The sequence below is a fragment of the Halyomorpha halys genome, unplaced genomic scaffold, assembly GCF_000696795.3.
Source record: "Halyomorpha halys isolate HHAL.00 unplaced genomic scaffold, Hhal_1.1 Scaffold983.1, whole genome shotgun sequence".
NCBI classification, from domain to species: domain Eukaryota; kingdom Metazoa; phylum Arthropoda; class Insecta; order Hemiptera; family Pentatomidae; genus Halyomorpha; species Halyomorpha halys.
This window is the reverse complement of record NW_027115573.1, coordinates 43,354-67,499: the sequence shown is the minus strand read 5'-3', so window position 1 is coordinate 67,499 and position 24,146 is coordinate 43,354. Positions and strand designations below refer to the sequence as shown.

The window sequence follows — 24,146 nt, the reverse complement described above, 5'->3', positions numbered from 1 at the left end:
TGGGTATCGGCGATAGGCCTATAATGTGATGAACTAGTTAACCCTCTTTCTTTTTTACTGGTAAAAATCATAAATTAAAACTATGACAGGAATTGTTTTAAACTAATGGAGATAAGAGGAAACATATTTTTTCCCTGTTGAAAACTCATTTCAAGAAATAAGAGTTGTAAGATAAGGGATATATACCGTTGCAAAGTCCAACATTTTAGGGAAAAAAATAATAAGTAAGATTTGAAGTAGTGTAGCTTGGCAAGAAAATTGGAAATAAAAGATCTCTTTCTTCTGGGATGTTCATCGGCGTGGCCAGTGGTCTCATCGAATAAATATTTTCTTCACCCAAGTTTATTTCTTATTTGACTTGACCCATATATGAACCTTTCTGTTGGCAGGGTAACTGCATGAAGTCATTCTTAATATTATCAATATTCATTATATACCACTTATTGGTTAAGATAACTTGCAAAATAAATTGATATTTTTGTATTATAAAAAGTACTTTTCTGAAAATACATATTTATATGATACATACACTAATACAGATTTTAATGATTTCAGTTTTTTAATATGTTATGGTGGATTTCACTATCTTTCAAACCACTGACTGCAATTTTTCAGAAGTTGCATACTTTTCACGCTATACGATAAACTAATTTTTTTTTTTTTTTATTTAGGTTTTAAAAGTAATTTTTTAAACCATTTATTGAGTCCAAAATTTCGAAAACCTAGCGTTAGTGCTCATCTATAGCACAAGGGAAACCTTCATGTTTATGGTTTTAGAAACTATAATGTTATAGTTATATGTATGTATTATAGTTATAGAAACCTTATAGACATAGTTGTGAGATACGCTCATCAATAAGTCAATGAAATGTCACAGAAACGTACAGTCCACTTTTATTTTAGAAATATACATAATATAAATGAAATAGAAACATACATAAGTGTAACATATGCATTTTAATTAATTTAATTGAGTGGGTGAAAAGCCGAGGAGTATAAGCAATATTTTTTTAGAATAACATATTATTTTATTAACTCAATTGTATTTTGAGGTTAGAGAAGTGCGTATATAAAATCCGAATTAAGTAAATTAAGTGAAATTTGACCTGCTCGATTGGGAAAATAATGTGAGAGTAGATAGTAAATAGTATAAAGGCATCTGTTCTCGAAGGAGCTTGGATGAATTGTTGGGTGGTAGATGACCTCAAGAGATATTGGGGCTGCCTGGATAATATTTATTTGTAGGTTATTAGCTACTTTGATACCAAATGAGATGCATCTAATGCCTCCCCTATATATATGCTGTCTTTTGTCTCCTTGCTGTTACTTGTGATTATTAGTTATATTTATGAGGTTGGTAACAGTGGGTGATATTAGTAGGAGTAACTGGTAGAGCTAATAGTCATTAATCTGTTCTAACAACCACTTGTGACAGTCATCAACTGTAGCGAGTATGCCTCGTACGTGGTTAGTGGTTCTTGGAACAGGCTTACTATATTGTGCTAAGGCCCTGAGAATAAGAGTCAGGTTGGACCCGTGCCATGTCGTCTTTATTTAGTTTATTATTAGTTATTGATATCTGTCCTATAGCTCAACGAGTGTTGTGAACATATCCTCCCTCCCCTTATTTGATTTGTATGTATCTAAAAAAGACTATATTTTTGGCCGCTGGCCCGTTGGAATTGAATAACAAACAGAAAAATTTAGATTAGGAGGGTTTATACTTTTCAAAATAGCCGTTGCCTGGGAGATAGGCTCACAGGGTGGCAATTTGTTGTGCCTCCTATTCTCTTCATTTTTGTTATAAGATTAAAATTTCAGTATTATTGATATAAACTAAGAGTTGGATAGTACAAAGTATAAAGGCGATGTAGTGACGTATTGTAGCATTAAATCGGTTCTAAATGAATGGAGAAAGTGATAATGGAAACTCCACCCCTCTTAAACTTAGAACCAAGTAACATATTTTGGAAATTTGGTTTGTTTTGGTTTTGCTACAGAACTTCTAGTCACACTGTTCCCCCTGCGTCACTATCGGATGTATAGGCGGAGCCTTGGGTTTTGGTTGCTATATAAATATTTGGATGTAGATAACGAAACAAAATGGTGAGTTGCTCCGTAGCTTCAAAAGATATTCACTAATATCGTCGTCCCAATTCCCAGTGCCTACAGGCAGTAAGCAGCAACTAATTCCTAATCTCGATACACTTTCCTTCATAATTACACCTTTTTGATTAATTACGTCACATAGAAAACCTCTATAAAAAAAACAAATCCAAGACAGCTTTCTTGGGGGGGGGGGGTGGAAAATTTCGATTTGTAGTGACGATATGATGTCAATTTGAAATGCTATTATATCCTTAATATTATTAGTTGATTACTTGATGAGTTGCGTTAATTTAATGATTTGTAGTGACTCTTGAAAACTCTTCCTTATATGACATAATTATATTAAGCTAATTGTTTCAACAAAGTGACAATTTTGTTACTGATTAATTGTATTGTTTTTGGGCGTATTATGGATTATGTTAATAGTATTGTTTTAGGCGTATTATATATATTGTAAAATACAGTAAATTGTAACATGTTCTCTGTATGACATTTTTTATTCTCTAGTCCAGTAACGTCAGATAATATTAAAATGTATTTATGATATTTGCTGTTGATTTGGGGTAAGTTCGTGAGTGTGTATTCCCACGCTATATGTCAGCTACTACCTCCCTTCTGCTTTATTGCCACGCTATATGTCAGCTACTACCTCCTTTCTGCTTTATTGCCACACTATATGTCAGCTACTACCTCCCTTCTGCTTTATTGCCACGCTATATGTCAGCTACTACCTCCCTTCTGCTTTATTCATAATGTATCTCCACATTTTTGCATTAGTTTTCTATAATTCATTTTGATATGTTCATAATTATGTTTTTTAAGTATGAACAAGTTAGTATTCCGAACGAGTCAACTCTTATATTAAATAATCTGTGAAAATCTTTTTTTTTTTTATTCTTTGTTATTGTTGGCCGTTTTAATACGGTTATAGATTAATATGTAGGAGAGGGGTTTACAAGTAGTTCTCAACCCATCCAAGTCTGCGGACCTCTAAGCTGCCAATCAAAACATGTATGGCCCATTCCTCCTCCCACGGGGAGAGGTCCTTTTGGAAAACTAGGTTGCACTTACATGTTAAATCTTTTCAGCTTACTTGCAAACATGAGGAGTTATGTATTTTTAACAATAAATCTCCTACAACCTCACTGACCCTGTTGCAGTAACGAGCGGCTGGAGCGGTCTCGACTGCACGAGAGGGGGACCTCGGCAGAGCGGCGCTACAAGCGGTCACACAGGAGATCACCCACCTCCAGGAGGCGCCACCGCCGTCACAGGAGCTCCAGGCACCGCTCTTCGAGGCACAGGAGCTCCTATTCCAGGTCCTCCAGTTCTCAGGTGAGTCCCTATCTCTTCTCTACTTCTCTTATCTCTTCCTCTTCCCATCCTATATTGTATTTGTCTTCGGTCATCTCTCTTTAATCAAGTGTGTATAAGAAATTTTAATTTACAAGTGAATCCTTTGTATAATGTAATATTTTTATTTTTATGAAAATAAATCGCATCTGTCCTTATCCCCATTATATGGTTTATCGATATTGGCCTCTAATTACAATGGACATAGTTTAATACAGGTTGAGGTTCCCTATGGTTGGAATTTGAATTGTTACTCGTCTTGTTTCTTTGTTAATTACGGTTTCATAATTTTTTCAAGCCTGAAATATCAGTTGGATGATTGCTGATTGACCGTGTGTAACAATAAATGGAATATGGTCCGGGTGCGGTCAAATAGTAATATTATGTACTATTTTTATTTGAGCCAACGTTTCGCCCCACGTTGCAGGGCTTCGTCAAAGTCAGAATCAACTTTAAGACAAAGTCAACAAAGTAAGACTCTGACTTTGACTTCCGTCTAAACAGCCCTGCAACGTGGGGCGAAACCTTGGCTCAAATAAAAATAGTACTTAATATTATTATTTGAGTTCAATTTGGCCGCATCTGGACCATATTGCATTTACAGAAATATCAGAGTTAATCATGAAAAGAGGAAGCATGGTATGGTAAGTTATCTTTGTGGTGGGGGAGGGCCCTATTATCTTGTGGAAATTACGTTCTATTAGGAGTGTAAACAGATGAATATTGCTTATTGGTCGAGTCGGGATTATAATTTAAAGAATCGCTGCTCTGGATTGTAGCATAGTATTGTGTTGTGTTGAGCAGGCGGAGGCAGAACGGATGGAGTCTGCTATCGGACCACAATCGGTGAGTATATCTATTATCTATATTACTTTACTTTACATTATTATATCTCACTTTTTAACCAGGTAGCGATTTTTTAAAAAGTCTATATTTCGTCCATGTTGCTATTTTAAAAAAATACTTTTTTTTTTAACAGATTAGGAAATAAGAATATAGTGCCTTACTATAGTCTTGGATATAGTGCGCCAAGATAGGTGGGATATTAGAACCTAGTCGATGTTCTCCTGTAGCCTTCCGCGTCTATTTTAGATCAGGCTGGTTGCATCTATCCTTATCACAGCCTTCACGTCCTCGGACGTATTTTATAAGTATCACGCGCTCGATCACATTGCTATACTATTCATTGTTAATACAAGCTCCGCTGTAAATAAGGTTCATGGAAAAATGGTGAAAGTTCTATTTTTCTTATTATTATTTTTTTATGTGACTTGTTCTGAATATGTTAAGTGAATGGTGATGGAAAAATGTCCGAAATGAACTGAGGCCGCGTGGGAATGGCTTTTTATTTGCGTAAGGGCTATTTGGATCGGGCCCGAGTCGAGTATTAATAGTCTCAGTCTTGTGTCGCGTCCGGTGTGGGAGGTGAGCGCGGAGCGATGACTAGCAGTCGGTCCAACAACAGCGTGAGGTCGCGATACTCTCGCTCCTCCACCGTCACCCAGCTCCTCAGCGAATCATGTACTTCCCTTATTCAAAAAATAACCAGCAGGGTCAGGGGGCCCTCGGCTCTGGCCGATACCGATGTCTCCTTCATAGCCACCAAGGAGGATGAGACGCCGCGGTGCCTCAAGTCCACCATCCGAGGCGAGGAGAAGCGAAGAGCGGAGAGGTCTATCGGCAGAAAGTCGACAGGCAGGAAGAGAGTTGAGGGCCAGCAAGAGGCTGCCAAATGGCTTTCCAAGAGTACTTTCGTCACTGCTACTGAAGGTGTGAGGCCTGCTAGGAAGGATGGGTCGAAAAAAGAAACAGTTGTGGTTAGCAAAGAGGTGGAAGTATCCAGGAGGAAGAGTACTACTATAGTGAGGAATCAGTATGAAGAAGTGCCGGCGCCATTAGCCAAGAGTGCGACAACAGTAGTTCTGGCTGAGAAGGCCTATCCCTTCGTGACGACCTTACCAACAGCCCGCGAAAAGACCCCGTTCAGGAGGAGGAAGTCGGCTGGGGGCGGGCCCCAAAGCGAGTTGAGGCCTGTGGTATTGGACATCCCGACCGAAGAGGAGCCCCTCACCGAGCGAGCGGCCAAGAGGAAGGAGATACAATCGCTCATCATGAAGTACTGCAACCTGGAAGCGGGGGGGACCGCTGCCCAGGAGGATAGTGGAGGTCAGCCGTCCACTGCTTTGGCCAAGTGTCGGCAAAAGTATTCAGGCATACTCAGTCATCAGCCTGTAAGTGACCACTGGGTAGAGGTTAGTGTTTGTAAACAGGATAGGGGAGGGGGGTTGAAAGCTAATATTGTCGGCTTGGTTAGAGCCTTTTAGGGGATTCTCCTCTATACACAAGGTTATATCAAAGAATAATAAGTCTTGGAATATGCAAATCTGTGTGTCGTGAAGATTTGCTTAGTTGTTAGTTTCAGTTTCTATTACTTCAAAAAGAGTGTAATGTATTTTCAATATATAGGGGATTGGGATACATGACTAAATGTAACTTCAGCATTGCTTATTTTGGTATCGAACTCGTAATATAATACGAAGCATTGGTAAATGACCATGCAGTTGATTTAAAAGTAAATTGTATTTCTATTTCTCTCATCATTTATTCTTTTAAAAAGTTCTATTTTCTATCAAAGGCTTATTTTAACCAAAAATAAGTAATCTCTCAAGTTGCAAACATATTTTATATTCATAATAGTTTATTAATTTCAGATTGTTACTAGCTGCTTTGATGATATTAATTTTCGGTGTTAGTAGTTTGCTTTTGAATTGTATCATCATCCATGATTTTAATGTCTATAATAATGACTTATAAGGAATAATACGCATTTTGAAATAAATAAATTTGTTTTCGTATGTGTAGGTATTTAGGGGTTACTTCATAACCAGAAGGAAAGTGTGTGTCAAAAGGGCTCCGTTTTTCAGTAGTGGGTATAACAACATATCGCCTCTACAATGCCAAAGTGACGTCTCTAAACATTTCTGAGAGAATTTGAATCATTATAGCAGCTCATTTCTAATTTCGATGTGCGTCACTGGGGAAGGGGGGTGGATCATTTCGCGTTTCGACACGTTACATTGTTGCCTATGCTGTGCGACCCCGCCCTCTTCTCCATTGGCGATTAATATGTTTACGTTTCCCATGTCACTTATCCATTTAGATGTTTTTTTTTGGGGGGGGGGGGGTCATTTTGTAGAAAACCCCAAGATAGCTAACTTTGGTTTTACGTTGATGATTTGATGAGCAAAACAAGAAAATGATCATTTTCTTTTCTTGACAGTTCATGCTTAGCAGCTGGAATTTACGGCAAATATATATTATTTACAATAGCAGGAAATAAGGACTCCATTGCAGGCTGGTGGGGTCTATTGTCCTAGCTCAAAGGGGAAAAGTTAACATTCTATTAAAAACCAAAGGATAGTAGGAAAATGTTTATTATCAATTGATATAAATAAAAATGTAATATCTCAATGATAGCATAATATTTTAAAATTTTATTTATATAAAGTAATGATAATGACAAATTAAGTTAAGAATGGAATGTGGACTTTGGTTATTTTCAAAGCTGAGTTTTCATTAGGACAGTGACAGTCACTACCATCTTGTAAAGTATGACATTACTCTTGTTCTCTCAGGATTGGAATTTGAAAAGTTGTCAGATTTGAGATTTGAGAACCTACTTAAAACTGCAAAGCTTGTGGTATTACATTATTCAATTAGGATATTATACTTCAAAATTGCTTTTGAGTGCTACAAGAGGTTCCTAAAATTTTGCTGAGCTGGGTAAATGTTCAAAATTGTGAGGAAATTTTAGGTTTACCCCCATAAGTTGTATCATGACAGATAACTGTCAAGTGAAAATAGGTCTTTAGTTAAATAATTTAAAGTTTGTTTGTGTTGTTATCATTATATAATTTATGTTGATACTTAAATACTGTATATTACATTATACTGATATTCGATATTAGGGATATTCGTATAACTTGTGTTCAATGCTAAATATGTTATCCTTCTAAATGTAGGCAATCCATGTTCTTTAAACATGTTTTGTGAGTTGTGTTTAATCGATCCCGTTTTTCTTTGAAGGTGAATAAGGTATAAATAAAAATAAATTAATTTGAGATGGCAATTTCATAATAACCTTCCTAATGAGTTACATGTTTATAAAAATAACAGAAATTTTAGCACACCCCAGACAATCCATAAATGTTGAATGTCAAATGAGTTTTAGTCCTCTACTTGCCTATCACAGGTTGTTTGAATACTCTTCATTGACCTAACTGCATAATAGCCTATTTAGTTGCATTAGTTAAGTGTGCTACTGTGGAGAAAGTTAGTGTGCTTAACAAGTCCAAAAGCTCACTTGATTTTAGCACAGCTTGGAGTTGACTAAAACTAGTTTCAATTCCTAAAATGATGAAATTTGTTTGAAGGTTATTATGAGGTTTCATTTCTACTGCTTACTACTTTCCTTTATTTAAGTTTTGTTTTAACTGAAATTGAATTTACCAAGCTCAAGAACTGACAAAACTTGTCGAATTAAGGATGTAATTGCTGACAGCATGAGTTGCATGAATCCTTTTGTTGTTATACTGCTAGTGTAATTTAGTTTGTATATTAAAAGATTTTATATATAACATCTAACATCTACAATGGTTATAAAGTTAAAATTATTATTGCTTATTGATAAGGTGTACAATAAGAGTGAGTTAGTGGGTTCAGGCTGTAGGAAGTGATTTAAAGAAAATTATTTTTCAAAAAAACTATTCATCTTGTGGAACATTGTAACTACAATACAAAGCAAACATCATTTAAATCCTTGTGAACCTGTTTTGTCTTCATTGGCTAATTTAAACCGTCATTGGGATGGGAGTCCCTACTAGTATTTTATTAAGAGCAGGTTTGTCTTATTTATTATTGCTACCTACCCTTTCTTATACATTAGTGATGTTCTTAATAAATTTCATCATTAAAGTAAGATTGTTTATATTTTTTTAATTAAAGATTCAGAGTATGAAGAATATTAAGCGACATGAAAGAAGCTAATGTTGGTTATATTGTGAGCATGTACTTAACAGTATGTTGTCATTTGATATAACAGTTTAAATAAAGCTTTGTTTAACGATTGTCTTACGTTTGTTTTTCCTAACTCTTTTTTTCTTCTTTTAATACCAAAATGAAAAATATTTATAAAGCATGGTAATAATCGATCACTGTGTCATTCAGTTTGTATTTGTTTTATTACCTCAAAAAATTGGAAGGAATACAATTATTTTAACTTAAAACAAAAATATTTTATTTATTTGGTTACTTCATCTGTCCATTCATACAATCCCAAACCAATTGCTTATTTTGCTTTTATTTTTACTAATTCATAAACTTGGAATTTGTTTTTTAATCTCATCTATAGAGAATTAGATCTTGAAGATTTAGACTACACACACACATATATATTCCTTAAAAAATTAATTAATACCAAAATGTATATAGCTTCTTTGTCAATAAACTATTACGTTTAAATTGAATCTGTTCCAAAGGCCTTTATTTAGACGTTTGGCTTTGTGCCAGTGATTGTATATAGAATTGATTATTTTGCTATTAAAATAGAAGCAATAAGTTTGCTATGTAGTTAATACAATGTACCTAGCCCTTTCTATGAATAAATTTAGAATGTGGAGCCTAAGGCTAGAATATAATGAAAGGAGGTAACAGAGAGGGTGGAAGAGAGATGACCGATGAACTAAATATAGTTTGTGCTTGCCCTAGCTAGCCTTGGCGGTGAGTACCCTTCCCATCTTTCTCCCATTAACATGTCTCTTTTATTTATATTTTCTTTGTTTGTTTTTTTGTATCCCTTTATCCCTTATCTTGTTTGATTTTTTGTTAAAATTTTATTATTTACATTATAATATCAGATATATTTATTATTTATTGATGTTTATATTTCTATATCTATTTTTCATTAATTATTATTTTTATCATTTAAGTTCGCGTTTGAGAGTGAAAAAGGATACAAGGTAAACTTGTGTCCTTTTTTCATTTTCGTTATAATTTTTTTTTAAACCTTTTGTAATTGATGGAATATAAAACAAATTTTATTAATGACTCCGTAAGCTTGTTAACAAGGTGTTTTGTTAACTTGGCAACCGTTTGCCTTTTTCCCTCCTCTGTCTATGATCGATTGGTGGACCGTTGGGGCACCGGCTGGTGTTTGTTACCTCCTCCTCACCTACTTCCGACTGGGTGGTGTATCCCTGTTACCCTGTGTGGTGCTGCGGATGATGGAAACCGATGATGGACCTGCTGCGGATATCACAATGATGATGATGACGATGATGACTGGACCGATGAATTGCGACTGGCAGAGCTCCTCGACGGCGAGAGCGCCATCCATACAGGACGACGAAGATGGTCACCTCATATACCGACACGGGGACATTCTCCAAAGCAGATGTTCGTGATACTCTTTAGTTGCAATCACGTAATTACTTATCCCAACAAAAACATTGATACATACACTGCCCCCAATGAAACATTGTATCAGCCTTGTTTCTTCTCATATCCCATACCATATCATATTTTTAAAATTATTTCATTTATTCTTTATCAATGTATGGGATTGAGACCAATTTACGTGTCTTAAAAATAATCTTTTTTGACACGTCAATCATTCATTTCCAGTAGCCACCCTATAATAGAACTTTTATCCAATTATTATCTGATATTTAGGTTTTATTTTTCTCAATTATTGAAAGTATGGTCTTATTATTTCTATAAAAATAAATTTTTCTTAAGACTGTCTTGGATATATTTGATGTTTAATTTATTTATCTATTTATTTTTTTAAATTCATATATTTATTTTTCATTGCATGTGTAAAATTTAGGCTAATGATATAAGATTATTTCTGGTGGCTACTGGGTTTTGTTTTTCTATATTGGATATTATTTAGGTAATAAAATAAATAACTTGCTCCTTTATCGATTACAGATAAGATACAAGCCACCTTAGGCGAAGGAACATTTGGCAAAGTTGTCAAAGTTAAAGATATGCAAACGTAAGTTGTTCTATTTTATCCTCCAATATTCCTCATTCTCTTTGTTATAATGTCCTAAGTATTAATCTTCAGGTTTAACTTTTAAGTATTATTCTTATCTTTGGTAATTTAATTTTTACATTCTGATTTTTTGGTATTTTATTCTTTTTTATGCTGATGGAATGGTTAGTATTATCTATTTAATTAACCTCATTTTGTATTGATAAAGGGATGAAATCATGGCTTTGAAGATAATTAAAAATGTGGAGAAATACCGAGATGCCGCCAGGCTTGAAATAAATGTCCTAGAAAAATTGGCTGAAAAGGATCCAACCAGTAAACAGTGAGTTAATTTCTCATTTTATCCTTATTGTTTTAAGACAGCATGTCGACAATATTATTTTTGATGTTCATATCATTCTATTTATTATGTATTGATTTTTGTTAGATAAATAAATACTTAATTTATATATATGTGAACTATATTATCATGTACTGTAACTTGGAATATTATGCATGTCTTTAATTAAAAATATGATGACAATAATGTGTTTCATTTAATAAGTTGGAAATGTGTCTTGTTTTATTAATTTTGTTTTGTTTCTAGCCTTTGTGTAAAAATGGTTCATTGGTTCAACTATCACGGGCACATTTGCATCGGCTTCGAAATGTTAGGACTCAGCGTGTTTGATTTCTTGGTTAGTTAATTGATTAATTTATCTTAATTTTTTGTAAAGGTGTTATTAATTTATTGAATATTGTGTTTAGCCTTTGATAGACTCTACTAACAAAAAACAAAAAATTTTAATGGACTTTCAGAAGGACAACAATTACCAGCCGTACTCAATGGACCACGTGCGCCACATAGCGTACCAGCTGAGCTATGCCGTAAAGTTCCTCCACGACAATCAGCTCACACACACCGACTTAAAGCCTGAAAACATCCTTCTTGTTGACTCAGAATATGAGCTTGTATATAATGGGAAAAAGGTATGTCGATCAGAAAAAGGAACAGGAGGGGATGTGTTCATCAATAGTTTATTAAATGATGTTTGTTACATTTACATATGAGCAATAGTTTATTGAATAATATATGTTACACAATGATTATTTTGTGCAGAAAAGGGATATCAGGAAATTAAAGAGGTCTGACGTACGTTTGATAGATTTTGGAAGTGCTACTTTTGATCATGAACATCACAGCACAATTGTCTCAACTAGGCATTACAGAGCTCCTGAAGTTATTCTCGGTATGTTAATGATCTGTATTGTTCAGGTGTTTGTATAAAATTTGATTTTCACATAATTTCAATATTCCATTTGTATTTGATATATTCTATTGTTATTTTCGATTACAGGGCTTCTTATATCTCAATGTTTTGTCAGCAATGTTAGGTTTTAAGATAATTTTGTTTTAAATTTATGATATTAAGATAAAATTCTTTTTTAAAATCATATTTATTGTCCTCTTATTCCTGATCCTTTAAATGCAGTCAATGATTTTTTATGTTTATATAATGGTACACAATTGTTGCAGAGTTAGGATGGGCACAGCCGTGTGATGTGTGGTCTATTGGCTGCATCATGTTTGAACTGTACTTGGGCATCACCCTGTTCCAAACGCACGATAACAGGGAGCACCTCGCCATGATGGAGCGTATACTCGGGACCATCCCCTACAGGTACCACTTTGCTTACTCATCTATCACTGTGAGCTGTGCCACTCCCATTTCCTTTATTTAAAACCAAATTGTATTATTGCTGAGGCCCAATGTTTTTATGCAGTAAAAAATCCCAGAATATGCCACATAATATGTAAAAAGAAAAATATGGTAAAATATTCAGCTATAAATTTTTAAATATGCAATATAACAGTTAAAATAAAATATACCATTATATCGACAAAAGGTTCTATATAAAGATAGAATTAAAAAATTGTACCAAAACTGTTATTTTTTTTTTTATAAACTAAAATATGTTAATAACCAAAACGGCTATTAAACTAAACAGTTAAAAACATGATATGATATGCTTTAAAAACCAAACTATCACAATAATAAAAGCTTACAATTGGCAACACAAAAGAAAAACCGCAATAATTTGAATTAAAAAGGATAACCAATAGACAGTAATAAAGCAATATACAAATCATTACTAACAAGAAACAAAAATTTGTTAGCTTATATATTAATTGATAAGACAAGATATGATTAAATATTTTGAGACAGTATTTTATTTATGAAAGTTATGGGAATTTGACATTACTAATAAAAGACATAACTGCATTTAAAACCTAATTGAAAAGACGCAAACAAAGTAGTAAGCATGTTCTTCATTAAAATTTTACAGGATGAATTTCAAATCATTTAAAATATTTTTATAATCAGATTATGATATGTCTACAACTATAGATCTGATGGATTAAATTTGTATTACTCAGATAAGTTATTAGAAGTATGAAAATTAAAATAACAATTTTGGTCAATTGAAAAAAAAAAAAAAATTTAATAGCAATCTTGTTGAACCTGTGGTTCGTTCCATATTGGGGTGTTATCAATAGCCTGACAATCAAAGGGTCAGTTTCATCTCTGTAGACCCTGCTCTACACAAGTGTGTTTTCAATGACAGTGGTCATCAATTTTGCTAAACCTGTGGTTCGTTCCATATCGTGGCACTACCGATAGCCTGGCAATCAGAGGGTCAGTCTAGCACATCTCTGTAAGAGCAGGGCTACACAACAAATGTCAATGGTCATGACAATGACAGTGGTCTTAATACTTCTTAACTCAGTGAGAATAAGCACACTAAAATGCTACTTTAACTTTTGATAAAATATAAAATATTTTAAGATGTTTGGAAAAATATAGCAAATACATACATTTTCTAAGGAGATAGCAAGTATGTTAGATGTTAAAGATGAAAATGACATAGTGATTTATTTTTATAGGAGTAATATGTAAAATATCGGCTAGAGAACAGTATGTGATTAAACATAATAAATCTTTAGCGATTGCAATTATACTTAAAAATTACATATTTTTTTAAAAATATTAATGACTATGCTCTAAGTTCATGTTTGTAGTTCTGCAACAATCCCTTATTGAACTAAAACCTTAACTAACTTGCCAAACTAGACCAACGGTTGTGCAAGGAGGTGATTTGGTCAGAATCACACTCGACTGCCAGATTTTTACCCACTTAAGGGTACCCAATTTAAGAGCCTGGGTGGACCCCAGAACCCACAGGAGTTGAGTTGACTCACGGCTACAGTGTAACAGAAAACAATATTCTGCGATTCTAAGATTCGAACTTGGGTCCTTAGAGTTAGTGGCCATGCATGCACTTTACCCCACAGCCACCGTGCCCCTCATTAATAACTAAGGAAAGTTAAAATGAGGTTTATGTCAAATCACTAGGCATAATAAGATACTAAATTGGTGAGTTCTCGTTGGAATTTAAAGATAAATATTTAATCTTATTTTTGATGTTATAGAATGGCCCGCAGGACCAAAACTAAGTACTTCTATCATGGCAAGTTGGACTGGGATGAGAAGAGCTCTGCTGGTCGCTACGTTCGTGATAACTGCAAGCCTCTTCATGTAAGTAGTGTGTGATGAGCTAATTGTCCTGTCTAAATTCCATCCTTAAAACAGTACTTCATATATATATATATATCGAAATAACTTAGTCCTTTAAAATTTGTACATGAGATACTGTGGTAAATGCTAACTTCATAGCCTTTGTGTTATAATACAAAATCGATAGTCTTTCTACACCTTATGACAGGCATAATAGAAAAAACTAAACTCAAAACTAGGATTATTATTAATTATATCCCCTGATTTTAATAATTACATGAATTGGGCTAATGAGTTACATTATTAACAGAGATACCAGCAATCTGAAGATGAAGACCACCGCCAGCTGTTCGACCTGATAGCGAGAATGTTAGAGTATGAACCTACGGAGAGAATCACCCTTGGGGAGGCCCTAAGGCACCCATTCTTTGACAAGATCCCCGATGAGCAAAGGCTGCCGGCTCGTGAGCGTTCACATTCGTTGAGCAGATGAGGCCACGCTCGCTTGGACCACTGGAGGCCTCAGGCCTATTATTAGTGTTCCTTTTCGTGTATATAGTAGCGATGGCTCACTTTTAGGCAAACAATTTTATCATTTCTCCTTGTGTCAACGGAGGTCTTTACTCTCAATTGATAATTTATTTTTTAATTCGATAAATTGAACTTTTTCCTCTTCAAGTATTTTTTTTCCATTGTTTATTTTATAAATATTTATGTATGTATAGACATGAATTGTCAAAACAATACAACTAGCCTTACATTTGGAATGGGGCTAATTGTCGTGTATTATAATGAATATATCAAGTATAGATGAGAATTTGGAATGAATTGAGTACAAACATGTATCTGTAAAAAAAAATTCTTTTTTCTTTTTTTTTTTTAGTATTTATTTGTTGTAAGTATAGATGCTGTTTTTTGTTTGTGCCTTTACAATTTTGTAAATATTTTATCTTTAAATTTTGTTCAAGGTGTAACATATTTTTTTGCATGCATGTTGAAAAAATGTTATACAAAAATTATGTTTTAACTGATTTTTAGTGATGTATGTATTCCACAGACAAAATATTATGTATATAGGTTGATATTTTGGTTTTGGTAATAAATATGATTTGAAATGTTGGTTTTTCCTTTATTAATCATAATAATGCCATTCCATCTCAAAATTGAAAATTTTAATTCAACAGTTTAGATAACAAGTAAAGTAATAAGGTAATTTTATTCAACTTAATCCACTACTTTAGCTTAGGCATGCGCGAAATTATTTTTCTGGACCTTCAAATATCAGAAACGAATTTTCACATATTTATTTTTATTCTCGAAAGAAAAATAATTGATCTTGAAATATATGTTGTATAATAATGTACATGTACATACAGCGCCCAACATGCCCTCAAGGGGGCGGAGAAAACATGCCAGGAGATGCGGAAAACCTACACCATCTCAACATCCAGGTAGACCCGGCAAAGACAGATTGTGTTGTGTTCGCACTACTAAAAGGGAAGAAAAGCAGACTACCTCACATGCTTCAAGTGGTAAACTCCGTACTACTTAAGGTCTTCAAACTCTATGGTTTATCAAGATATTAAATTGGATCGCCACATGACCATTCACTGCTACACAAAAACCAAACGAGTCCGTTCCAGATCATACCGGTTACACAACCTTTTTTCATCACCAGTATTCTCACTAAGGCTCAAACTCCAAATTTATAATAGTATTTTGAGACCAGCACTTCTATATGGTGTTCACTCTTCACCCATCTCAGAGAAGGGATACAGAGCCATCTACAATGTTTACAGGATACAGTGTTGCGGAAGATTGTGTGGTCAACATCGCTGAAGAAGATGAAAACAGATTAACTACACATAAAGTTTTTTGACTCTCAACAGGACCAAAGAAATCCACTGTTCAGAATCCTTACACCAGCGCCCCCTCCGGTGCGGTGGCAACAAACCAGATAAAAATTCAGAAACGACGTGCCAGGACACGTATTTAGGGAATAAGTTTTTTATGTTTAGTTTAAATTTCAAAACCAATGTGTGCCCCCAGCACATTATAAAATTCCAAGAAGGCCCACTATAACAAAATTATAACTCAAAACTCCTTAAAATGTAGGCCACTATAGAAGAAGGAAACTGCAGAATCAAAATATATATTCATGCTAAAAAACATAAATTCAGAAATAGGGGTTATTGAAAAAAAAAAATGTAAAAGTACCAAATCAAAAAAGTGAAGACACTACAATATTTAATGAAACCTACCTTTACTTACCCTTTTCAGGCGTTAAAGGTACTAATGAACAAATGTGTTAACTTAACAAAATACATTTTTTTTTTTAACCAAAAACCAATAGCAATAAGACAGTCTTAACTACATTAGAGGGGTTGTTTTCGCTTCCTCCAAATCCTAGCCGAAACCACAAGTCATTCAACCCAGCCATTTTGTTTCCATCCAGGTAAAACCGCAATCAACATTCCGACCTACTGTTACACCATCAAATGTTTTATAAAAACATTCAAGATAATAATTTTAATAACTTCTAATCGTAATACTTATTTATTTAGAAATTAATTCAGGGAAAAGTATATGTAAATAGATATTCGTCTCTCAATTTTGTTCAAGGTGTAACATATTTTTTTGCATGCATGTTGAAAAAATCTTATACAAAAATTATGTTTTAATTGATTTTTAATGATGTATGTATTCCAAAGACAAAATATTATGTATATAGGTTGATATTTTGGTTTTGGTAATAAATATGATTTGAAATGTTGGTTTTTCCTTCATTTAGTCATAATAATGCCATTCCATCTCAAAATTGAAAATTTTAATTCATCAGTTTAGATAACAAGTAAAGTAGTAAGGTAAAAAGGTAGCAAATCTGTAGAGCCTTAGAAATGGCCTTCTAATAGGTCAAGTCATAAGAAACTTCTTTTTTTTTTTTTTTTATGAGACATTTATTTTGCTCTCACTAAATAAAAAAACTTATATTATTATTATCTATAAACTTCTCCCATCTTCTTGGCAGTTTATCAATTGCTTCCTTGTAAAATGTGGTTGGTTTGGACTGGAAGATGTTTTAGATAGCCTGCCTGACTTGCTCTTCAGAATTAAAGGTTTTTCCATTCAATAAGTTTTGTAAGGAACAGAAAAGGTGGTTGGTTGTCTGTTAAGAGACAAGGATCCTGGGAGTAAGGTGTACGTGGTAAAACATACCATCAAAGCTCAAGAATTTTTTCCTGAGTCACCCTTGTTGAATGTGGTCGTACATTGTCATGAAAATAATAACTTTGTGATTGACGAGTGCAGAGTCCTTTTCATGGAGTTTCTCTTGCACTCTTTGCAACTGCTGAATGTATCTCTCTGTAGTCATTGTTAAATTTGAATTTAAAAAAGTCTTTGATTATTCGTTGACAATCCCACCATACTCACAATAAAATCTTTTTGCCAGGGATATTTGCTTTCTGATCTGGTTGGGGTGGTTCATCCTTAAGAAGCCACTGTATATTGCGGACAATTTTATCATATGTATTTTTCATCGCCTGTTACAGATGTGACTTGTGATCTTTATTCTGTTCACTGAGATTGTGAGGTACCCATACTCCTAACTTGCTGAATTTCCCTAATTTCTCCAGGTAGCGATTAACAGTTAATTGTGATATATTCAACCTTTCTGCTACACCTCTTGTTGATTGACGTGGATTTTGCTCCAATGTTGCCTTTAAAAGGTTGTTAAAGTCGGAGAATGTCCCCCCCCCTCAGTTTGTCTGATAAGGTCATATCTCCAGAACGGAATTTTATAAACCAATTTCTAACTGCCCAATCCTTTGTCCTTCACCGTATACACTTCATATTTTTTCAGGTGTGGTTTTAGCACTATTGCCTTGTTTAAATTCCCAAAGCATCACATGACGAATATGTACTTTTTGACCTTCTAGAGGTTAAAAAACTGTTTAACATAACGTGTTTCACACAAAACTAACTAAAGCCTCGTCTATATAGTGAAAAAAAAACTTATCATGGTAACAAATGGTGGGTAGATACGGACAATAGATTCTACTTAGCTGCATTGGAAGTTACTTATGACTCAACCTAATACATGAAAGATGATGTTAGCATGGCATACTAATGGTTAAATACACACAAATTGAAAGGACACTTTTTACAGTGCTAGAGAATGTTAAGACAATCCCTGAGGGGGACTCTAGATCAGCTGCAAATCTTTGCCTCGATACAGCCACTTGTCTAATTATTTTGAAAGCATATGTTTTGCTTGGAAAGATATACTAAGTAAAAAAGTTATTCTATGATTCAGTTAATACTAACCATCACTATTTACATTATGTTAGCTTACCTTGTTTTTCCTTAATTTGGAACTATTTCTAAACGTCGAACAACTAAAATGTGATTTTCATATTTTAACTTTAGTCTAATGGGAAATATTAAGTCTTAACAAGTTTTTGAAATTTTAAGTAGAGATATTTATTCTGACTTAAACTCTGACACCTACCCACTGCGCAAAGAGCCAAATTGTTAATAGCACTTCTCACAGAAACAATGGTTTTAAAAATATTTTCAATTTCAGTTACTATATATAGAATATTTATTAAGACCATAGCATTGCGATGGTCAACTATTTTTAATTCTACTTTTCAAAAGAAATACAGGTTTGAAGTATCTTGAGTCAAAATAACCAAGCCTCCAGAAATGGTATGTCTGTGAACAGCCTAGTTCCAAAAAGTCATATGAAACTAAAATTAAATATTGAGCCTTACCTGGATACCTGGGTCGTTACAGTAACTTCTTGTATAAAGCGGAAGTAGCACTTTATGGAATTGATTTGTCACATTTTTTCTATTTACTCCTCAAAAACAGATCTTAATGATTTTGTTTAAACTTGGTATATCAAGATAAAATTAAAATTTGCAATCATAAATATTATTAAAAGTACTCTGTAGAAAACCTCTGTCAGCTGAAATGATCATTTGGAAAATTAGTACAGAAAAGGGTACAGTACTATATAGAGATATAGAAATATCTATTCTAAAACGACCAAGGATGAATTTCTACACAAAATAGAGTGGTAAGTGGCATGTGTCAAGCACGCACACCATTTCTTTTTTTTATTTGACCATATACTTATAAGACCGTATGACTTGAGGTCAATTTTTACTTGGCCAACCAAAGTAAAATGGATGCCATTTATAAATGATGAAAGAAAATAAAGTTTTGCCAACTATTTTAATCTCTAGAAAGATGGAGTAATCAACAAAAATAATTGTTTGGAGATGCTAAGGAGCCTCTGATTCCTCCTGCAATGAAGTCTCCATCTTAAGGATTATGCTAAGAAGGTGACTCTCAATTTCGATTACTTCAGTTATCTTAATGAGCTCTAATTTTTAGAAATTTATTTTGACTAAGCCGATAGCGATTAGGGATTTGACAATCGGGTCTTCAAAATAATCAGTTCATTAATTATTAACACAAAGCGTCAATAACTGAGTATTTCATAAAAGCATTTTTATATACGCAGTAACTTATTTTTTTTATTTTAACAGAATGATGTTATTATTTTTTTAAAACAATCCAAATGTTGCTTTTAGAAATGTCAACAATTGGATTGGAGCACATCTTGTCTCAGAGACACTCCATAAAATCCATTTCTTAATTCCATCCAGATTCTTTTACAAGTCATTCAGATGAAAAATAATTCTAAGGTGCAGTCAGTTCTAGAGAAGTTCATAGATGAAGAACTCAAAAGTTCTGAGAACTGTCAGCGGTAACGGAATAGATGAATCTCATGTCAAAAGTTGGAAAAGGATGAGAAGGTAGTAGCTCTTAATAACTTTGATGAAACTTGCCTAAAGTCTTCTTGAAGCCCTTGAAAATTCTGAAACTAATAAATCCCTGAAAAAAAAAAGCAGGAAGAAAAGACAGATTTATTTGCATACAACTCATAAATAAATAGACAGCAATGTGCAGGGCTGAGCAAAATAAGATACAAACATCGTTAAGGACTATAAGACTTATAAGCTAATACACAGTAAGTTATATACAAATCTTTAATAATTTTAATATTCTACAGTAAAGGTATGGTTATTAAATTTTAAAGTGTTCAAAGGTTATTTTGTGATAATTTTTCACCAATAAATAATAAAAAGAAGAAAGAATAAATAATAAAATTTTTGTTCCAAACAAACTTGTTCAGTGGTTGAATATGGTGTCAATAACTGTTTTTTTTCCTATTGGTAATTAGTTTTTACATGTCAGTAATTAGTGAAAATCTCATCACCAGTTTTCACCTCAACAGATAGAAAATTCTATTTTTGTTAAAATTTTAAGCAAAATGAGTAAAACAAACATGAAAAAACAAGATTAGGCTAGTTAATTAAAAACACCTCTTGATTAATGAATATTATAGATACTATCTGACTTTTCTAATCAAAGAGACCTGATAGAACAAAACATCGATGGAAGGAAGTGATACCGTCGGTCAAACGAGATCAATACCTAAGGTATGTACAGTGTGCTTCATGCTCCAATCTGCTTTAATTTAAATATTAACCTTGCTGGTTCACTCTTCTCAATTTGTAATTAAGAACTGAAAATTAGGTATCTGTGAAATAGATCAATTGTTTGAGTTACTAATTACACATATTTAGACTGGAATATAATTGTATTTGTCATAAAATAAATCAAGAGTATCTGTTCAGGGAACCTCCCCTGTCCAACTGTCATTATCTTGAGAACTTGAGAAGTGAAGAGACTATCCGCCTCTTCTTCACTCTCAAAGGTTCAAGGAATTTTCTACTCAAAGACGCTCCCTTAGCCAAATGGATAGAGGAGACCGAAGGATCTGCTGGCCCTCCGGGCGGCAGAGAGAAGAAAAGTATAGCGAAGTCAGTAACCGCATCATTTTGTCACAATATACAGTCCACTCATTAAAAATCAGAAACAGTTTATAATAATAACTGCTTAATCTGGCTTCACCCCAGACTGCACTCATTGAACAGTATCAAACAAACAAAAACATTATATAAAACAAATTAGACTTGTAGCCAAAAGGTTTCCATAAATTAACAAACATCAGGCTCCAAATGAAGAATGTATTGAAATAAAAAAAATGCTTATTTTGGTTTATATTTATTATAAAAACTGCTTTGTTTCGCTCCATGAATTAAGATAGAATATTTTTATCACTAAAATAATACAATATTTACCTAAAAAATCTCATTGAAGTAATTCCAAGTAAATACCTAAATACCTTATCACATTTGACCACTGATATAGCACATAACCCTTACGCTACATATATGAGGACTCATTATATATAAGGGTCCTCAGACTGGTTCACAGAGAATTATTGCTGTTTAATAAATTCATCTAATTTTATTTTGAAGAGATCGCTTTTTATTGGTTCCCCCAATATACAGACTGGATTTTTCACAACATATTCAACATAGACCTAAAACAGATAAAAATATAATATATTTCAAACTACATTGCTTCGCAACCAGCAAATTGATTAGGGTTATTATCAGTTTAACAATGAACTAATTTTAAAAGATATCCATTTCATTTTTATCACTTTTGTGAAGAACTAAAGGACCAAAACTGACTCGGTTACAGATAATATAACATTCATCTATTGATTCATCATGGTTTCATGGGCTGTACATGCTTTTACTGGGAAGAAGCTAAAGCCTAAGGCCCGATGGTAATCGACTTAGCAAAAGATCCTCGTTATAGACCTACTTTTACAAATTTTACCATTTTCTTGAGAAATTCTCTTGAGTTTGATATAACTCCCCATGCCAATGTAAAATTAAGTGGCATTTAATATCAGCTAGGTTTATCCCCAATGAAATAGTCTGGCTGCTTAAATGCAAAACTTTGAAAAAAACCAAAAACTTTCTCTTCAGTACTTTTAATTTATTATATCTGAAATAACTAATCATCTCTAATTGTTAGCAGTACAATACAACAGGTAAATATAAAATATGAAAGAATTTGACAATTAACTCTAGAAGAAAATAAGTGTTTCCATAATTGTTATGAAAATAGTCATTATTTGATTACTATTGTCATAAAAATTATAGAATAACACAGGTGTACTGTTCTAGCAACTAAACCCCCAAAACATGTAAAATTATAGTCCTCAATACAAAAAAATGATAATACATTACCTGACTGTACAAACGCTGTAGAAGTTCCCTCACATCTTGAGCATTAACATCAGTGTTCAAAACAAACTTGACTCCGGTAGGTGTTTCAAAATAATGTAAAGCATACTTATTTGTCTTGAAAGATAAAAATCCTTTTTTAACATCACGTGGAGATATTTTTGAAACAAAAGATTTTATTGAAAATAACATCCCATACATCAGTTTAGCTTCCTAAAATGAAATAAAAGATAAAGAATTAGTTCCTTTAACAAGCAATACTTTTTAACTGAAAAGAAACAACAAACCTCATCCTTTGAAATGCCAGAATTTTTGAGCCTGTTCCATTCTGCATAATGTAGAAGTGTGCCATTCCTATCAAATATGTATAGATTATGGATTGTCATTTTTTGAGTAGGTTCTGGCATGGAAATTATTATGTACCCTTCTTACTGCTTTCAAATAGTAAAACTGTGGACAGTAACTGCTGTGCTGATAAACAAAAATCGTTTACATCTAATTTTATTAGAAATTTAATGAATACCGTGAAAAATTAGTCTTAGAAGGCAATGCAAAATAAATTTGTATTGACAGTAAATAATGTTAATTATCAGCAGGTCACTCTAAACAATCCAAAGAGCTATAAGGGAGGCAAAGGCCTCTGAAAGTGGTACCTAAGGAGATCTGAGTATCACAAACACTTCCCATTGCTATTTTACCGGTAGGTAATGTTTAAGTCGCTTTAGATATTGATACAAATCTACTTTGTCCGTTTTTGTTATTTTTGATATATCCTGCAAATGCATAAATCGAAGGACTCAAGAACTAAGAAGTTTTTCATATTATTTTTGCAAAATTCAGCACTATAAAATTCGTAATTATCAAAAAACATTGAGCTGCATTACTGGAAAAATTTTCTGTTTACAAGTAATTTTACAAAGTACAATTTTACAATATACAAGTAAGTTTATAAAGAGCGAAGGTTTATATCGATACCCAAGTAAAGACGGCTCATTTCACAATTTTTATTTTGTCGTTCCTACCGTTCTGTTTTCCGTGAGGTAGCAGTATTTTTTTATTCATCTTCATTGTACCTCCGGTTTTGTATGTATTTTGGTGGAACGGAAAAATACCAGTAATTTTTATTTTTCAAAACATTCATTGAAAACTGACCTCTCAAAATAGGGTTTAAAAGGAACTTTTAATATAACAACCTCTATGTGTAATGTTTAACCACAATTTGAATTAGCTTCTCAAATGTCCAAAGTTTCTCCATTATTAGGGAGATGATTACTCCTTTCGTGACGACGTCCCTGTGTGAGGTGTTGACCTTGCCTGTAGAATGTCATCAGCCCAAAAATATTACTCCTAGGGCTGAAAGATGAAACAGATCAACATCCTGCCTGTAGAATGATTCAGCCCTAAACGATTACTACTAGGAATGAGTGATGGTTGCTGTTGTACGTCAGTGCAATAGTTGTATGTCACAAAGCAGCGTTAGATAACTAAATAGACAACTGAAGGATATTATAGCACTGTTCAATATAATTGTAATTATAGTAACAATATAAAATATGAGACAGTTTAATAATCATTATATATATTTTTTTTCCGATGACAGAAGTGTACAAATAATCAAATTATATTATTTGAGCCAAATCTCACAAATATTAAATAAACTACAAAAAAATTGGTGACGAGAATAAAACTGTTATAACGTGTTCACGTCGTGATAAAGCGAAGTATTGTAAGTAACTTTTTTTATACTTATTCTGTACAATGATAGGAGTCCTGTACCGCGATCGATTTCTGCTGTTCTATACTTTAACTACAACAGCTGCCAAAACGATTACGATTCGACATGACGAACCTAGCTGCCGTAACGTGAACTGCTACTGTCATCACTCA

The 24,146-nt window shown here is 33.4% G+C and overlaps 2 protein-coding genes across 4 annotated transcripts in view; one reads left to right on the top strand and one right to left on the bottom strand.

The window, feature by feature from the left end:
• Window positions 1-15,196, top strand: part of Doa (Darkener of apricot) — a 45,191-nt gene extending 29,995 nt beyond the window's left edge. For 2 of the 3 annotated variants that reach the window (XM_014431534.2, XM_014431532.2), the window contains 10 exons: window positions 3,270-3,444; window positions 9,828-9,915; window positions 10,453-10,519; window positions 10,728-10,841; window positions 11,106-11,196; window positions 11,318-11,488; window positions 11,619-11,748; window positions 12,036-12,180; window positions 13,992-14,097; window positions 14,387-15,196. In XM_014431534.2, the coding sequence (XP_014287020.1) occupies window positions 3,270-3,444; window positions 9,828-9,915; window positions 10,453-10,519; window positions 10,728-10,841; window positions 11,106-11,196; window positions 11,318-11,488; window positions 11,619-11,748; window positions 12,036-12,180; window positions 13,992-14,097; window positions 14,387-14,569 (1,270 nt within the window). In that variant the 3' untranslated portion in view covers window positions 14,570-15,196. Of the gene's footprint in view, window positions 1-3,269; window positions 3,445-3,471; window positions 5,694-9,827; window positions 9,916-10,452; window positions 10,520-10,727; window positions 10,842-11,105; window positions 11,197-11,317; window positions 11,489-11,618; window positions 11,749-12,035; window positions 12,181-13,991; window positions 14,098-14,386 lie in introns of those variants that run through there. The other variant, XM_014431531.3, reaches the window with a different exon arrangement.
• A 5,966-nt stretch (window positions 15,197-21,162) lies between these two features.
• On the bottom strand, window positions 21,163-22,945 carry Bet5 (blocked early in transport 5). Its single transcript, XM_014431547.3, has 3 exons — window positions 22,547-22,945; window positions 22,263-22,472; window positions 21,163-21,541 (listed from the first exon to the last, which is right to left on the bottom strand). Exons 1-3 carry the CDS (start codon window positions 22,664-22,666, stop codon window positions 21,437-21,439), a joined length of 435 nt encoding a protein of 144 aa, XP_014287033.1. The 5' UTR covers window positions 22,667-22,945; the 3' UTR covers window positions 21,163-21,436.
• Between the last annotated feature and the right edge of the window lie 1,201 nt (window positions 22,946-24,146).